Below are 18,458 nucleotides of genomic sequence, written 5' to 3'. Positions count from 1 at the left end.
TCCCCGAGCCTGTGCTCCAAGGAGGCGATGTGAGGTCCACGGGGGCGGGGGCGGCGGCCTTCCTGCTGGGGAAGGAGGGACTACCGAGCCCCCCTTAGGGATGGCCCCACCTCATCAAGCTGACGGAGCGTCAGAGACCCCGGCCCCACTGGGCTGTTCTCCCCTGGGAGCTCCCCCTCCTCCCGCGCCCGCACGGGCTCAGCTGAGCTCCCGCCGGCGAGGACCCGAGAAGCCGCTGTGCGGGGGAGCAGGCCAGGCCGCCGAGGGGAGCCGGACCTCCTGCGAGCCCGGCAGCTGCAGAGTGGGGCAGGCGGAAGCCTGCTGGGCGCACCCTGCCCTGTACCACACCGGGTACTCGCCCTGGAAGGGCCCTTCGGCGGTGGCCTTGTCCTCGCAGTCGCCACTTCTGCCCCACCCTAAATCCCACGGGTCCCTAGGTCAGCAGGGTGAAAGCAGCTGCGGGTAGAGCAAGCTGGGGACTGTGCCTAGGCCAGCACTCTGCTCACTCTATGCTCTTTAAAAACTCGGAGGATACAAGCTTGATACTGAAAGTTGGTCAGTGGCAGGGTGGGGCCGGTATTCACGTGCCAGGCAGGAATGGGCCTGAGGGAAAAGCATCCAAGGCAACCTCTCCATTCCACAGCGTGCTGACTAAGGGCAGGAGCTCCAGTGACCCGAGTGTTGGTGGGAAGAGGGGAGCAGGGGAAGCGCCGGAGGTGGGGAGTGGCGGTGAGGGACGGCTCTGACCTCCTGTTCTCAAAGCGCCCAGCGGGTCCCTGACCACTGCGTGTGTCTCTGTGCATGCCTCCCCCCCTGTCCGGTGCAAGCACGGCCCCAGCCTCACGGCCGCGAAGGAAACACGTGGCCACTGCGGTTGACCCCAGCACAAATCCTGGTCAAGCACAGGCCTCCTCCAGGCCTGTGCTAGTTGGCCACAGCTGTGGACGCCCCAGGCCTGCTGCCCGTCCCTCTTCCCACCCGGAAGTCTAAAGCCTGGGTCAAGGCTCTTCACTCTCTCCGAGGGTGGTGTCCTGTGGGCGGCAGAGACTGGCATCCTGCAGAAGTAGTACTGACTATCGGGCTGGCCCTGACCTGGCAGCGCGCCTATGTCGTTCGCAGTGGGCCTGAGACCATGAGGCTGTAAAGCGATTCCCGACGCACAGAGGCGCAGGACTGGGTGCGGGCCCGGCCGCGGGCCGACTCTCCAGGCCCGTCCGGCAGGGGGCGGCGCGGCCCGGATCGCGGGCGCCGGGCTTCGCGCCGCCCAGTGGAGACCGCCGGGCCGAATCGGGCTTCCTACGGCGGAGCGCTGCGGGCGGAGTGGGCCGGCCAGAGCTCTGTAGCTCTCTGCGGGCCGCTCCGTCCGCCCGGGGCCCGGCCTCGCTGCAGGGCACGCGCCCCGGGGGTCTCTGCGCACGGACTGCGAGCGCGCAAAGGCCGAGGGCGCCACCGCCCGCGCGATCGCGATCGGCGGTCCGAGCCGGGGAGCCCCGCCCCGCCCCCGACCGGGCAGCCCCCAGAGGCCGCGCTGTAATTGTGGGAAAGCGAGACGCCCCCGCGAAGGTTCGGCTTGCAGAGGGCGGTCTCGGGTTTCGCTCCAAAGTGTTCCTGGCCTCCCGGCGCGCCCGCCCTCCCCTCTCAACTGCTCTGGGCTGCAGCGCGGGGAACCTCCGCGGGGGTGGACGAGCGGACTAGCCGGACCTGAGCGCCGCGCCGAGGAGCGCCCGAGGGAAGGGCCGTCGGTGCGGGCTCGGGACTTCGGGGAGGCTGTGGCAGTTGTGCCATTTGCAGGCGCAGACCGGGGAATGGGGAAATCGGGTACAGGGCTGCTCCGAGGCGCTGTGCGGCCAGGTGGTGTGGCCAGAGTGGGAGCCAGTGCTGGCGGGAGGGCCGCGGGGGAGTGTGACAGCGAGGTGGCACTCCGTCCCTTAGTGGGACCGGAACGGCCTGGATCGGGAAATGCCAGGGAGCTGACCCCGGAATCGGGTTCATGGTAGGTGAGGGAAGGGGAACCTTGGCACCGAAGCGGAAGAGTAAAATAAGAACGTAAATCCAGGACGCGCAGAGGAGCGACGCCTGCAGAGCGTCTCCACCTAGCCAGCCCCGCGCGGCGGGGACCCACTGGACAAAGGACCCTTCTCCTCCCCAGGGGCAGCGGTGCCCTGTTGCACCGCGGGAAGCAAAGTACCCACCCTGCAAAGCCTGTAAAATAATCGTTTATTTAATAGTTAAAAAAAACTCCAGTGATAAATGTCCATTACCGATGGTCAGCGTAAAGTGCCAGTCGCAATGCAACTCCCGCCCCAGCCTGCCGGCTCGCGGAGACGCTCCTGGGAGCCAGGAGGCCGAGCGGGGCACCGCAGCCCCGGGGGCGAGCAGTCCCCGCGTCCCATCCCGGACCGGAGCCCTCGGTGGGGCGGGCTGCGCGGCGGAGCTGGGAGGGCGCTCGGGCAGGCCCAAGGGCGGCGGCGGCTGAAGCAGATACAAGGATTACACTTTGCAGGCTCGGGGTGGAGTAGGGTGGGCTGGAGACGCCAGGAGGGGTTGGAAGCTTCTTTTCGGCTCCCTTCTCCGCAGTCAGTTACAAACTTGTATGGTCGAGGGGCGGGGGCAGGAAAAAAAGGCAAGAAAAAAACGTATAAAATAACAACTGAAAAGTAATACTTCTGGGAGAGGCGCCGGTGCGGCTCCGCGGAGCTCTCTTCGTTTCTTAATGCTGTTTCCCTTCCGTCACGTGAGTCCCGCTCTCTGGCCCAGAGGCCAGCCGCGTCCCAGGGGAGCCGCCCTGCGCGGGGGTCTCTGCGCCGGCAAGCTGCGGAGCGCCCGCGCTCGAGGCACCCAGGGGCACCGCTGGGTGGAGTAAGGTCCCCGGCGCCCCTCCCGATGCCCGCCAGAGTCGCCTTCAGCGCCGAGTCTCTCGGAGAAGGGGCAGCGCGGCCCAGGGCTCTGGTGCGCCAGAGGCTTTGTTTAGCATTTGATCTTGGAGGTTTTGAGCTCCTTCACCTGTGAGTGTAGCGTCTTGTGGACAGCGAGAGTCCTGGACTGGCAGAATCCTTTTCCGCACTCTTGACATTTGAAAGGCTTCTCTTTGGAGTGAATATATCTGGGGGCAGAAACAGACAAGTTACACCCTGGAAAACGAAGCGTTGTTACCTACAGTGTGCCGGGGCCCTTCCCACTGCTCTGAGGCACAAGACAAACAGGGTTGGGGATACTGAATGTGTGCCGTGCAGCAGATAGAGAGCTGCACTGGAGCAGGGCAATGAAGGAGACCTGCGGGGTGTTTGACCAGCAGGTCCCGGCAAAAGGCCACCTGCTCTTCGCGGAGGGCACGGGCACCACCTTCTTATAAGGTCTGGGGCAATGCTAGAGATGGGTGAGAGGAGCTGGGCTTGGATAATCACGGGCCAAGACTAGGACTCTAGCCGATACCACCTGTGCCTACTGAAATTAAGGTTGGGTAAAACTAAACAAGACAAGTTCAGTCTGGGAGGTGCCACACCTCCACCACCACAGAAGCTTCCCTTCTGGACAGCTGTGGACCCAGAGGGAAAGGGCTGAGGACAGCATGCACTTGCTGGAGCCTGTGGAGAACTGACCCGGCCTCGGGATACCATTCACCCCAAATTCCGCCACCCTGACTCCAAAACCTATCCCTGAGCTTCTGGTGGTGGCTTCCTTTGTGCTTCTAGGCAATTCCAGGAAGCTCAGAGACTCAGAAAAGTAGGAGGTCCTGTCCCGTGAGGCGATTTAAGGAGGAGGATGCTGAGGCCAGAGGTGGCAGCTCTCTTGGACCACCTGCGGTTCACACCTGTGATCCCGTAGGTGGTCCTGCCTCCGGAAGGCTTTGTGGCAGATGTCACAGGTATAGGGCCGCTCATCCGTGTGCGTCCGCTCATGGATAAGTAGGTTATAGGACTTGGTGAAGTGGCGGCCACAGAACTTGCAGACGAACTCTTTCTTGGTCTTAGAAGGCAGCCGTCCTCTTGTGGGCTTCTTTTCTGGAGACAGCTTGGTCACATCCAGGAGGGCACCCAAACCACTTGCAGGGGATCCAGGGCCCTCGCCTCGGACAAGCTTGGAAGGATCTTCCTGCGTGGCAGCCAAAGCCAAGTTGGCAAAATCAAACCGCGGCTTGGTCTTGTGTGCTGGGCCACTGCCTCCAGCAGCAATCTCCGGCTTGGGTTGGATGACCTGAGGGAACCAGGGAAAGGCGGGCAGCTGGAAGCGTGCATCCACCAGGCTGGACACAGCGCCGGGCACTTTGGAGAAGGAGGAACGTGGCAAGTGCATGGCCGGGTAACCCAGCGTCCACTGGTGCAGGTGCACAGCATGCAATGCGCTGAAGCCATACAAGTTGGGCAGATGGTCCGAGGGCATCGTGGGCAGGCCGTTCACTGCCTGGAGGAAAGAGTAGTTGGTGAGCTGCAGGGATGGGTGGATGGGCACCGGTGCTGGCAAGGTCTTGCTGCCCATTGCAGTAGCTGCAAAGGTTCTCACCCTTGATCTGCAAAGAAGGGAAGAAGGGAGAGAGGACAAGAGAGGGTCAGCATAGGTTGCCTTCCTTCAGAATTCCACCCTGCCACGCCCTCTCCTTCCCCAGGGTAGCTGCTGGGAGTCCAGGACCCATGCACTGCCCTCTCTATGTTCTCACAAAGCCCATAAGAACACGGATACTGGAAATCTCCTTCTGGGAGCCCTCCTTGATTTAAGAGCTTCTCCCAAATAGCCTCTGGCAGAAACACAACAGAGAAACCAATATGAAGTTAAATCCCAAGCAATGCAACCAACTTAAAATGAGGGCCTGTTACGTGTAGCCCAGGAAGAGAAGCCAAGCCCAAGGCAACTGGTGTGGGTGAGAACCAACATGGAGGCAAGCCTGGGTCCACACAGATGTGCCTCCTCCTGTAAAGATAACAGCATTTGGAAGCACACACCTATGTGTGCAGATGAACGGAGAAGTACACAGACACACAAACACATATTCACACTGTCTAAAACAACTACAAGGTGCAAAGATAAATGGGGCCAGCTAGTGTCTCACTGGACAGCAGTGGCTACAAAATGCAAGGGTCATCACAGATGAGCACACACACACACACACACACACACTCCAGGGTCCTGCTTACTAAGGTATCCCGGCTAAACTTGGAGCTCGTTCTAGAAGCTGTGGCACCTTCAGAACTGCACTTGCCCTCTTGCCTGACAGCTAGTGAATCCTGTTGGCACTGCTGTCTCTCCAGCTGCTTGCAGACTGATTCCTGACCCTTGCCCTTGGGGATCACCTTCATTTTAAGGAGGGAGGGCACACACACCCACATTCATTTAGTCCCTTAAATATCTGTCACATATAAGGGGCCTCAAGTGCCTTCCTTCCCCCCACAGGAAAGGGCAGCAGGATTTTTGTGCATGTAGGGAACCCTGGACCAGTGTGGGTAGAGATGAGAACACTGCCTCCAGGCCTCACTGCTATGCAAGGCCAATGTGCTGCAGCCACAGCAGGAAGAGCAGGGGCTGGCATCTCCAGGTCTCTTTTGTCAGGGTCTACAGTTTGCAAAGAGCCGTTCTTACCTACCCCTCTTAGATGCTCCTAACTCAAGTCTACAGAAAGAAGGAAGGCTGAGAGCAGCTGGGGGCCTTGCAAAGCCAGTACTGAACCCCTCATCCCAAGCCCCAGTACTCAGGAAGTTATTATCCAAGCAGGGTCCAAGGACTCCCTCCTGTTCAGTCTCAGCCTCCTGCTACTGACATCTCTCTCTCTGGAGCCCTGTGCCTCTCCTTCCCCTCCGACTTCTCTGCTGGAGTAATCACCTTGCCTGGGATGTAATCCTACTTCGAAGTATACACTCAGCCCTCCTAGGCCTCCAGGACCTCTCCTGGTCCCCAGGGACCATCTGGTCCCAAGCAAGGCAGTCACTCTCAGCTGCTCTTTCTCTACAGTGAGGCTCTATAAGCTGGCCTTGTGCAGAGATCCACCCCTGTTCTAGGGGAGGGTGAAGGCCATCTTAACCCAGGAAAACACTGCCACTGGGAGCTGGCAGGAGGGTCCTGGCTTCTGAGGTGGGGACTCTGATGAAAGAGACACTGAGGGGCAGGAGGCAGAAAACACCGTAGTTGGCAGAGATGAGTCCACACAGGTTCAGTCACCCAACAGATGGAAATAGTGGGACACTGTCACCATTCAGCCCCGGGGCAGAGGAGCACTGATCTGTGCAGTCCAGTTTCTGCACTGAGAGCCAGGGCCCCGAGGACAGAGCCTGGGCACCAGCCTTCTGCAGTGCTTCACGGGACAAACCCAGACAGTCCCAGAGGTTTGGGACAAGTGGAAGCAAAGTACGAATTGGGCCAAAGAGGAAGCAGATACCCCTTGGGGATGGGGAGGAAGGACAGAAGACTACCAGCTTCAGAGGTCTGCCCAGATCCGGGGGGAGGCGAGCACTCTTTGACTTGCCATCTTCTCCGCTCTGAAGTCCCTGGAAATCAGATCCTGATCTCTGGCTCCTGGGCCACTGGGCAACTCGGTGGCCTCTGCTTTGCAGCGCCAGCGGCTAGGCCTGGAGGAGGCCATGGAGCAGCCGCGGAGACAGGACTCCGGGCTGCAAGCGGGCCCAACTTTGCTCTGAGCGCCAGTAGGAGAGCCCCCCCAACTTGGCCTGGCTTGCCCTGGTCTCCCCTCAAGCAGGGAGAAAGACCCCAGAGCCTTAGTCTACAGAGGCGGACAGAGATGCTTGCAGCTCGCAGGGCGCCGGGGAGCAACCTTCCGGGCCATCTGCCCGATCTCATTTCCCCTAACACACCATCTATTTTCCTCCGCGGCCCGTTTCTCAGCCAGTTTCTCATGTTCCTCCACAGCATTCCGAGCCCCGGGCTCCCCAGGTTTCCGCCAACGACTTTCTGGTGGACGAAATTCGTTGGAAACGTGGCTCTTTGCACTAGTAGCCAGAACGGGCAGAATGATCGATCCGGTTTGAGGCGGTCTCTCACTTGCATCCCCAGCCACAGAGAACGAGTCCGCTCCCGACTCCCAGGCCCCCGACCTGAGTGAGAGCCCCGCAGGAAAGCTTTCGACCTTTCAGCTCCAGCAGGATCGCCTCTCCCACGTCAGCAGCCATCCGGCTCTAAGCCTCGGCCTGGGGAGCTGATGGGAAGCACCCCGACTGTGCGCAGAGAACACCAATCGAGCTGCAGAGCCCGGGTCCCCGCGCGGCAGAGCGCCAATCCCCAGCCTGCCTCCAGCCCTGTGCTGGGCATTAATGAAGTGTGCAGAGTCTATTAAAGAGGTTTATTCGGCTCTAATTGAGCGGGAGTGACTTAACTGCTTTCATTAATGAGGACTGAACGAACTGCAGGAGCTCGCGCCTGGGGGAGCCTCGCGGCAGCCCCAACAACCACCCTTGACGTGGACTCACCCACTGGAGTGGTGGCTGGCAGGCGCCCGCACCCTCGTCCAAAGCACTAGCCAGCAGCACCCCGTTGCTTTCCTGTGTCTTCCCAGTGAACCAGAGCGAACCACTCTAAACGGCCATCCTGCTGCTGCTGCGTCCTCTGTGACCGCGGACCGGTCCTCAGTGTTAAGGAAACTGCAGTCACGTCCAGGATCCGGGACGCACCAGCTCCCGAGCAGTTCCCCCTACGCCTCCCAGCCCTTCTGCTCCCTAGGAGCGGGTGAGGCAGTAGGTCTGGCCTTGCAAGAGGTTCTGTTCATGAAAACCTAGGCGCAGCGCTCACCCGGATGAAATTTACAGAATTTGTGCAACAAAGACACTCTCGCAGCAGCTACCTTTCACTCCTGGAGCCCACCCGCTACTACTCCAGGGGCTGAAAACCACTGGGTGTGACTCTGCACGCTTAGCAGAGACTTTTCAGAGGAGAAATTAGCACAGAGGCAACCTCGCGCCTCCGTTTCACCTCAGGCTCCACCTTGCTTCCTAAAGGCAGCGTTAGGAGACATCAGGAGCAAAAGAATCCTCTTCCCACCCCAACCCGGAGGCCCTCGCTGCACCTCGCGTCCGCTGCCTCTGGGCATGAGGGTCTAGGCTTTGGAAGCAAAGCTCGCGCCCCTGCTTGCGTCCCTGCACCTGGACAATCCGTCAAGAGTAAACTCAGACCTGAGGTCCAGGAGCAGTCGTCCTGTGAGAGCACCCGAGTCCACGTGCAAGGCAGGCGTCTGAAACGCGGCCCGAGCTCCCGAGGCAGCAGCTGACCCCCTACTTGAGCCCAAGTCACCAAAAGATAAACGCGCAAGGCAGCGCAATCGGCGGGGACGCGCACCTGTCCCGGGGCCAGAGCAGCATCCGCGCCGCCCGCGCATTCCCCAGCCCTGCTCTCGCAGGTGATGGCGAGTTAGGCGCGCGCTTTGCAGAGTTTGTGTCTGAAGTTGCTCGGGTTTCTTACGGAGACCTACACCGCCTGCCGAGGTCCCCGCGCACCTTCGCCGGGGCTCCGCGCGGCTGGAAGCAGCGGCCCGCAGAGGTCAGGGCCGAGAACCTGCTCGCGAAGCTCCGGGCCACCGCCCCAACCGCTCTGGGCTGCAGGGTTCCCGCTTCCTCCAGGTCCCGCAGCCTTCCCAGCTAAGCCGAGCTCCCCAAGAAGCGCCGGAGCAGAGGCGCCCGCGCGCTGTGAAGGGGACCCCGGAGTCCTGCCTGCCGCGCCCTGGCTGAGCCCCGCGCCGGGGCCGAGTTTACCTCTTTCCGTGGCGGCTCTGGAGCTGATGGTGCGTCTGAGCTCCACGCCCAGGACCCGAGGAGTCCCCGGCGCTGCGACCCGCAGGCGCCCCTGGCGCCCGGTATCCGGACCCGCTCCGCGGGCCGCGGGGAGCGCCCCGAGTCCCGCCTGCCCGGGACGGAGAGCCCGGCTCCCGCTCCTCGCCGTCTGCACCGGAGCGGCTGAGAACGCGCTAAGGAGAGGCCAAACTGCGTCTCACTCATCCCTTCGCACCGAGCCGCCTACTTATTTTAATCCCGCACCCGCCTCCTCCCTCCACCGCCCCAGGCTCCCGGATTCCTCCCCTCCCTCCCTGCCCCCAGCCCTGCCTGCGCCTGCGCACTCGGAGACAAAGTTTTGCTGACCGGGGCAGCAGACTTCGGCAGCTGCGCTCCCTGGGCCCCGGCCTTCCCCGACCTGGTCCCCTCCTCTCCGGCTCCAAGCGACCCTCTCTGCTCAGGGGCCCACAAGGACACGCTTGGTGAGCCGGAGGAGGCAGCATCCCGGGGAGGAGACTGCACGCTGGGGCTCCCGATTTCGCGCTCTAGGGACTCGGCCCTGCGGCGGACGGCAGCGGCGGGGTCGCCAGCGGCTCCGTGCGCCAGGATCCCGGGACCGTGGTTCGCTCTCCCCACCCAGCACTTGGAAGCCGGGCCGAGCCGCCTCTCCTCCCAGAACCATCAGACCCTTCCGCAGGCGGCGACCCGGGGCTGTGCAAGCGGCCCCTGGACACCCGGGCGTGTTCGGGGAGGACCAGAACCAGGCAGCGCAGCAGCTCCTGGAGCCGAAGGGCCGGGTGGCCCCGGCGCAGCCCACACATCAGTGCGCCTGTGGCTGACCCCGCCACGGGCAGGAACTCAGTACCAAGACCAGAGGTGGAGCGTGGTGGGGGGAGGTGTAGGTCAAGAGTTAGTTTCCTGGGACCCACAACTCAGGGGTTTGACCCTAAAGCACAGGCGCACTCTTGACACTTTGATTTTATCTAAGGCTGGCTGGGACACCGAAGGGTAGCACAAGCCCCAGGTTGTCAGTTCCAGGGCCGCTGGGTCGGGGCACTGGCACAGGTACCGTCTGAACTCTCCAAATGGGGCTTGGACAAGCGCTCCAGCTCCCTAGGTCTATGGGGAGTACCAGTCCTCCCCTCTCTGCCTCGGAGCTGACTTTCCTCTCATCCCAGCTCATCCCTCCCTACCTCTTTTCCGGAGCACCATGTCTAGGTGGCACCCAGGAAGTGCCAGTTTCCAAAGCTTTGGCTGGGCGCAAGTTCTCAACCCAAGCTCCTTGCCTTTGTGGCGTCAGGTGCTGTGGCTCTGGAAGGAGTTTCCTACCCCAGCTCATGCTTGCAAAGTCAATCGGATTTTCTTAATGTGAGCAGGGAGCCTGATTCCTGAGCTGGGAAGTGTTCTTGGATTCTTCCTCCCCCGGGGACTACCTGGAAGAGTTGCTCCTTGCAACCCCTAGACTTCACAGCAGAACCTGGTGGCTTTTGCTTGACCTAAGAGAAGGCAGAGAACATGCCATGTCTGCCCAAGAGGTTGTGCTCTCTCCCATCCCGCTGACCAGTGTGGGAATGAAAGCCCAGGAGTCTGCTGGGCGCCTGGGGCCTAAGTAGCTGCCAGTGGTGGTGTAGGTAACACCTTGGTGGGAGCCCCCCCGGGGGGGGGCAGAAAGAACCAGAGATCACTCCTTCCAGGAGGCTGTTTCTGGGGCAATCAGCTCTAAAGGCTGGGGAAAGTGTGGAGGAAAGGAAGGCCAGGCCAGGCGTTCCTGGATCCCTTTAACTCCACCTGAGTGAGGGGTTTAGTGTGTAGCCTCGCCTTCCCTGAGTAGCCAGCTCTCCTACCGGACCAGCTGTGAGAGTTTCCCAGAAGAGGGGCACAGTGGGACCTCCTTGGCTGCTGGGAGGTTCGGAGGAATGACCCCACAGTGGCAGCGAACCTCCTGCTTTGAATTCCTGGTGTCTCCACTGTGTTCCCTTCACCTTTCTCCTCGAACTTCTCTTCCAGAACAGGACCCTTGGTCACCCCACCTCAGGACTCCCAAAAGCTCCAGTTCGGGTTCATGAAGAAATCTTGGTCAGGGTGGTCATGTTCCTTTGCCAGTGTAGCTGGAGAGCAGAGCTGGGCCAGCCCCAGAGCTGCGCAGCTGGGAGCAGGGTGGGAAATGTGTGCTGGCTGGATCTTGTGACTCCAAGGCCACAGCCTGCCTCCCAGCAGAGTCCCAGCCATGTCTGCCTGCAGTGGGCTAAAAAGCGGGACAGTATTGTGCAAAGTGAGTAGGTGGAAACTGACAGATGTCACTGGGCCTCTGCACAGCCGCCCCTCAACCCCCACACTTTAGGTACCTTTGGCTTCCAAGATGCTGCCTCCTATGGAGCCAACAAGGACTGGCCCAAAATGCCAGGAAAATAAAATCCAAGACTTTCTAGGAGCTGAAATATCCCCATCCCACCCTCAGTCCCTGAGTAAGTAATCCTCAAGCTCTGGCCTCCGTCTCCAATAAAGGTCAACCCCAGGCTGGTTTCTGCTGGATGAGTTCCACAGGAAGAAGCCCAGGAAGCTCTGCCACTGTGTGTACTTCTCCTCCTGCTTTAGAGACACCCCAGTGGTGCCGCTGTGGCTTGGAGGAATAGCTAACCCAGAACCCAGGACACCCGAAGCCAAGGAGGACTCTTGTGAGCAAAGTCAGATTGCTTTAAGACTCTGGGAAACCCTGCACTTTAAGTTTGGTAAAAGCTGTAGGTAGCCTGGACTCCACTTCCTGTCCTCCTGGGAGCCAGCAAAGGTGACAAACCCCTGTCTTAATGAGCAGAGGCAATTGCAGCCTCTACTCACTTAGAGCCTGCAAGCCGCAGCCCTGAATCCGACTGTTGCAAACACAGCTCCGGCTGGCTGTCTCGCCCACAGCTTGCCAGGTCCCAGACTTGGCTGGCACAGACATCCCTGGGAAGCAGCTGCACAGCAGACACCCGGGCTGCAGGTCAGCTTGCAGTGCACCGAAGCCCTGCCGGTTTTGCTGGGGTCCCCGAGGGGAGCAATGCTCAAGCTGGCCCCAGCTTCCTGGCATGGACCAAGGCAAGAGCCGGAAGCTGGGGAAGCTGGGAGTGGTGCTGATCTCTGCCAGTCTTCCACCCATCTCCTACTCACAGGGACAGGGAGCCGGACCCCAGCCTGCGTTCACAGTGCAAACTGAGCGGCTTCCAGAAAATTAACCCGAAGGTGTCCTATATTGGTTTGAGTTGTTTTGGATTAAAAATAATAATAATGAATCCCACAGTTCCACACTCTCCAAATGCAAGAGAATGACCTCATTCTTCTAAGTGTAGTTTACTTGGCACTTGTGAATTCCTGCTTCCAAAGCAAGCGTTTCTGTAGTCACTTTGTGGGTGGAGGTTGGCGATCTACTCATTAACACCCCCCTTATGAATTTACATAATTTGCAAATAACTGGGAATGTAGGCGTCCCTCTGTATTCATGTAGATGATGGATTGCAAGGGCGCAATAGCTCCCCGGGAACCATCACGGTCAATCAGCTCCAAACCCAGCTTGGAGGTGGGCTGAACCCCGGAGGTTGCTAACACGACTTCCACATACATTCGTGGGGCTGGGGTTAGACCTCCACAGACGACACGCACGGGGTCCAAGGAGAGCAGACGCCCACGGATGCAAGCACCCGTGTTTGTGGTGGCCGCGTCAGAAAAGTTACAATATCAAAACCGAAAGAGAAAGCGAACTGCCCTTTTCTCAGCAGCTCCCGTTTGGTAAGTTCTTCGCCTGCACATAAAGTATCTCGCAATTCCTTGTCACAGTGGTAAACGGAACAACGTACACAGGCGTGGGAGTAGCTTTTGTTTGTGAAAAGAGTTCGTGGGAAACACGAAGGCAAGCACGCGTGTGCGTGGACGGTGACCCTGCACTCATCGCCAAAGGGCGCGCGGAGGACTCGTGAGCGTCCCGCGTAAAACGTGCGCAAAACGCACGGGGAGCTGTACTTTCCGGTGGAAACCGGAGCTGAGAATTGTTTTCGACGTGTAGTACCGGCGCTGGGCTCTGGGGTCTCCGAACGCACCGGGAAGTCAGCACCTCCCGGAGGGCGCGGCGCCCGGGGGTAGCGGGGTCGTGGCGCGGGGCGAGGCCTTGCGGCCCGAACAGGTCATCCTCGCCCGCGTCCCCGTCTCACCACCCGCGATTTCCGGGAAGCCTCCAGCCTGCAGGCAGCGCGGGGAAGGAGAAATCCCCGCCGCGATCCTAAAGAAAACGTGCCCCCTGCTGGCGAGCGGGGACGTCTCCGCGCGCGTCCCGCCTGTCTGCGTCCCTTCTGCCTTCCAGCAGTCAATCGCGCAACATTTCTGTCCTCGGTGCGGAGCAGGCCTTGACTTGTTGAGAACCACGCACGCCCCAGGCTCCCAGATAGCCAGCCTAGGCGTTGCTGAGCCCATGGGCAGCTGTCCCCTGCCCAGGCTTCTGTCCCTGCAGGGTCCGCACGGGCCTGCAGCCCACGCACGCTCCCGACCTCGGCGGGTGGAAGGGCTCCCATCCCTTCCCTCCTGGAACACCTGCCGAGCCCGCTCCCTGGAATTTCTACACGGAGCACTTTAGTCGGAGCCTTTCTTTAGCTCCACATCAGAGCTCCAGCCCTCCCTAGGGAAGCGAAGAGCACCCCTGAAAACCGCCCTGTCCACGAGCTCTTCCGTGGGTCGCCTGCCTGCCGAAGGGCGCGCACGCGGTTCTCCGGCTCGTGCGCTGTCACTCGGGTCCGCAGGCCGTGCTACGCGCCTTCCCCTCCTGCATGATGCTGGGATTCAGACCCCATCAGACCCAGAGGGAGCTTACTTCAAGCCAGGATGCGTAGACCAAATTCTTGGGAAGAAGCGTGGTTTTTGTCTTCGGGTTTTTCGAAGCAGAGGAAGTCCGCTCTTACTTCTCGCAAAAGCCTGAGAACACCCCTGGAGGAAACAAGCCAGAGAGGAGGGGCAGATTTTTCTCTGCCATGCTCCCGGGCCGATAAAGGGAGGCTGTGTCCCCTCTTCCGCCCATCAGTCTTTTTGCTCTGCAAGGGGTCAGGGTGTCCACTTCCTTACCCCAGTTTTGCGGGATAGAGGAAAGAGACTGGACTCAAAGGGTTGGGACATGCGCCTCCTCCCGCCCCAGTGGTGCAAAGCCCTCTGGTGCACCTTGATGCTTGAATAACATTAGGACTGGATGCAGGGAGGATGGCCAGGCAGGGTGGAATCCCAGCGGGCAGGCTGAGGCAGGAGAACTGTGGAGTCCATGGCCAGCCTGGGCTACACTGTGGCTGTGGGTACTTTTGCCTCCTTAGTGCTTATGGCAGAGAGGCCTCTCAGGTTTAGACTGTTAGGTTGAAAATGTGCTAGGCTTCATGCTGCCGGCTATGGCCAGAACACTGACAGCATCCTCGTGAGTGCTGCACGAACACAAGCCCCTGCTCCATCAAGGTTAGGTAGCCCCAGCACCAGCTTTGCAGAAACACTGGAGGTGAATGGGGCAAAGGTTTGGAGTTGAGGGTGAGCAGAAGGGGCAAGTCCACAGTGGCTGGTGACCTGGAGGGAGCATGCTCTCTGCCAGAAGAACTCAAAATTTCTCTGTTTCCTGTGAAAGGGGGCTCTAGAAGAAGAGTCACATTATGGGCCTGGGTACCCCAAAATACCTGTAATACCTGCACAGGGCACTTAGGAGGACAACTCCAACGTATCTGTCTCCTGGGTGACTCCAGCCTATCAATTGGTCAATGATGAATTCAGTTCCTTCGTGAGAACCTTTCCACTAAAGAGCAGAGCATTTGCTGAAACTGAGCAAATACAAAATATAAAATACATCAGGTGATTGTTAATATACCAGTGTGTAATTTTTTACTTAAAATTACCAACAGTCGGGTTCTTTGGGGATATTTAGGTATAAGTTGACATGTCACATGTCAACAACAAAGAAATGAGAAGAAAACTTAAAAGTGTTACTATCTATTCCAGATAAAGAGTTTCTGGAATCATAACTTGTGGTCTGCTAACATTTCAGGAAATTGAGCTTAAGAAGAATAAGCCCCCCTTGGAGTAGGGGGTGTTCATTCCTGCTTTATGAGAAGATAGATGGGGAGCAGCCTAAGTCCAGCAGGCCCATGGGGACAGCAGAAGAGCTTGGTTCTCTGAGGCTGGGGTCTAGGACTTTGGGGGATCTAAACGGGGTATGTGACACAACACACTGGGACTTAGGAAGGCCACCCACCCACCAAGGAGGGAGAAGCTGGGTTAATTCTCCCATTCAGCTCCAGAACAGCCCTGTCAGAGAGCTTCTGGAGGAGCTTTAGCTGGCAGTTAAGGGGTAACAGGTTTAGGAAGGTCTTTGTCACAATCTTGTGCCTCAGAAACCACTGAGTTTGTAAGGACATTCATCCTCAGCCCCCAGCGCAGGCACTTCGGGTTCTGGAGGGCTGCAGGTGACCCTGGAGTCTGCCTTCTGGAAAGCCCGATAGATCTGATATAAGGTCTCTAATAATAACACCAAAGTACAGAGAATCACTGGTGAAGAACAGTTCCAAGCAGGGTCTGGGCCATCCTGAGGAGGGGCCTGAGGATGAAAAGGTTTTCTAGATTCAAAGACAGGGCTCTTCTAAAGATTCGCATGCACGTGAGTTGCTGGCGCTTCCTGCAACCCCTTTCCTGCTTCTGTAGGAGAAGGGAACCTCACCTGATGTTTGTCAAAAACCCCAGCTTCCCCCCTGCGCTGCCTGCTCCTGAGGAGAGGACCTGCTCAAGGGCCCAGGGCCTGATGTGTCTCCGTGGCCTCCTGGAAGAGGCTCCCTGGTGCCACTGTGAGGATCCTGGATCCTGAGGTCCCCAGGTGTGAGGAAAATACCATCTCGGTCCAAAGAGAAGTCCACTTCCGCAGGCACTCCCTCTGTATTCCGGAGTACAGAGCCCTGACAGAGAACGGGAAAGAGCTTCAAACTGGCAGCAGGAGCTAGCTCCGTACAGGTCACACCTGTGGGGCAGTGGGGACCTGCGAAACCTCCTAAGGTCTTTCCCTTCCTTCATCTCCAACTTCTATGAGGGTGACAGGTGGGAGGAGGGTGCTGCAGGCAAACGCAGAGCCTCAGTCACCTGCTCCCCCAGCTCTGTCCCGGGAGGGGAGGGCAGGGCTGTCCACACAGACGCAGCGTGGGCAGCCAAAGGAGTCTCCAGGACAGCTGTCTGGCCACTCGCCTTGTTACCTGGGTCAGGGCGCCAGGTATCAGCTGACAGATTTGTTTTAAAGTGACTTTTTTGATTTTTTTGTTATTTTAAAGAGGAAAAAATATTTCAAAACAAGATAATAAAAGGCTAACAATTATTAATGTGTTGTGTGTTGTTACCTTTAAATTAGTTACTCAGAGCACATGATATCAGCATTTAATAGTCCAAACAATATTAGCACAAACCTTTCTTTTCAATGAACTAAGAGAAATTAGTAGTACAATTATATATATTTTATATATATATAATAGTTAAGATAGAAAAGGAAAAAGCAAATATATATATATATATATTTGCTTATATATATTTAAATATATATTTGCTTTCTCCTTCCTCCTTTTCTTGATTTCCAGTTTCTCTTTCCTTTTGAAACTTCGTAGATTTTACACAATCTGTTGTACATTTTGTATTTTATTCACTCTTCCAATGTCTCACAGTTAGGAGGCAATACGAGGTTCACCCATGTGTGTGGCTTATTTCACTTATGAGTATGTCTCAAGTTGAATCCATTTACCTATAAAAATCTCCAGTTTACCCTGCTTTATGGATAAGTAGTACTCTGTTGAACAAGAAAGCACATTTTTTTATTCATTCCTTGGTTGATGGGCATTTGGGTTGTTTCCAAGATTCAGCTGTTACAAATTGTGCTGCTATACACACGGGTGCACATATATCGCTGAAGTACGATGTTTTTAATTCTTCTGGAAAGACACTGGCAGGACAATGGCTGAGTCAAATGGAACCAGCAATCATATTTTTTTTTGAGGAATCTCCACATTGATTTCCACAGTGGCTGCAACAGTCTGCACTCCCACCAACAGTGAAGTGGAGAAGGGGTCCTTTTTCCCCACAGCCCCTCCAGCACTTGTTACTAGTTGACATCTTGCTAATAGCTGTTCTTTCTGCAGTGAGAAGGAATCTCAGTATTGTTTTAATTGGCATCTCTCAAATGACCAATGGTGTTGAACACTTTTTCATATATTTATTTGCTGTTCTTCATCTGAGAAGTGTGTGTTCATCTCAGATGTCCATTTTTGGATTGGGTCTTTAATTCTGGGAGAACTGATTTTTTTTTTTTAGTTCTTTATATGTTTTCAATAGTAATTTTTTGCTTGAGGAGCAGCTGCCAAACAATTTCTCCCACGTTGTGAGTTGTCTCCTCACCAGTTGTTGGTTTCTCTTGCTGCAAAAAGCTTTTTAGTAAGATGAGATCCCAGCTGTTGATTCTGTACAGTTGGGGTTTTGTTCATAAAATCTTGGCCTCCATCAGGGTCTTCAAGAGTTTTACCTATCCTAACTTCCAGCAGATTTAAAGTTTCTGTTTTAATATTCAGATCTTTGATGCATTTCAAATTTAGTTCATTGCATGGTGAAAGATACAGGTCCAATTTTATTCTTCCGCATTTGCAGAGTCAGTTTGGCCAGCACCATTTATTACAACTACTATCTTTCATTCAGTGAATGTCGGTGGCACCTTTGTCAAAGATAAGTGTGTGTGTCTGGAATTGTTTCTGCATCTTCTAAGCTGTTCCATGACCTTTGGGTTATTTGTGTGTGTGTGTGTGTGTGTGTGTGTGTGTGTGTGTGTGTTTTGCTTTTGGTTTTGTTTTTAGTTTACTTGTTTGCTTTGCCAGCCCCTGACTGTTTATTACAGTAGCTTTATGTATAATTTCAAGTCAGGGATTGCAATGCCCCCTGCCTTGCCTTTGATGCCTACATTTTCCTTCAATATTCTACGTCTCTTCTCGTTCTAAATGAATTTTATAATAACTTTTTCTAATTCTGTAAGATATGGTATTGGAATTTTGAATGGGATTGCATTAAACCTATGTAACAGTTTTGGAAATATGGCCATTTTCACTATATTGGTTCTTTCTACCTAAGAGCAAGGATGCCTTTCTATTTTCCGGTATCTTCTTCAATCTCCTTTTTCTGAGTACTGTAGTTTTCAATGTAGAGTTCTTTTTCTTCCTTTGTTAGGTTGATTCCTACGTATTTCTTTTTTTTGGATGCTATTGTGAAGGATGTTGCTTCCCTAATTTCTCTTTCTTTGAATTTGTTATTCGTGTCCAGGAAAGTTATTGAGTTTTGAGTGTTGACTTTGTATCCAGCTGTGCTACTGAATTTGATTATTAAGTTTATAAGTTTTTGGTGGAGTCTTTTGGGGCCTTCTGGGTAGAGTATCATGTCATCCACAGATAATGACAATTTGACTGTTTCCTTTCTTATCATTATTGCTTTTATTTTTTCTCTTGTCTAATTGCTCTGAGTAAAGTTTCCAGGACTGTGTTGCATAGGAGTGCAGACAGTGGGCATCCTTGTCTTGTTCCTGATTTTGAAGAGAAAACTTTCAGTTTTTGTGCATTTAGTATGATGTTGGCTGTTGGTTTGTTATATATGGCTTTTATCAGATTGAAATAAAGACCATCTGTTCCAATTTTCTGTACGGCTTTTATTATGAATAGGTGCTACACTTTGTCGAAAGCTTTTTCTGCATGTATTGAAATG

At 56.1% G+C, this 18,458-nt stretch overlaps 1 protein-coding gene across 1 annotated transcript in view; it reads right to left on the bottom strand.

Moving 5' to 3' along the window:
- Positions 1–2,200: 2,200 nt before the first annotated feature.
- Positions 2,201–18,458, bottom strand: part of Osr1 (odd-skipped related transcription factor 1) — a 76,993-nt gene continuing 60,735 nt past the window's right edge. The window contains 4 exon segments of the mRNA XM_063232204.1: positions 2,201–2,918; positions 2,920–2,990; positions 2,992–3,103; positions 3,812–4,507. Of these exon segments, the coding sequence (XP_063088274.1) occupies positions 2,711–2,918; positions 2,920–2,990; positions 2,992–3,103; positions 3,812–4,476 (1,056 nt within the window). The 5' untranslated portion in view covers positions 4,477–4,507 and the 3' untranslated portion in view covers positions 2,201–2,710.

The sequence above is a fragment of the Cavia porcellus genome, unplaced genomic scaffold, assembly GCF_034190915.1.
Source record: "Cavia porcellus strain 051 isolate PalLab524CR breed Dunkin Hartley unplaced genomic scaffold, mCavPor4.1 scaffold_1, whole genome shotgun sequence".
Taxonomy (NCBI): Eukaryota; Metazoa; Chordata; class Mammalia; order Rodentia; family Caviidae; genus Cavia; species Cavia porcellus.
The sequence above is the reverse complement of the archived record's forward strand: the minus strand, read 5'-3'. Positions and strand labels throughout refer to the sequence as shown.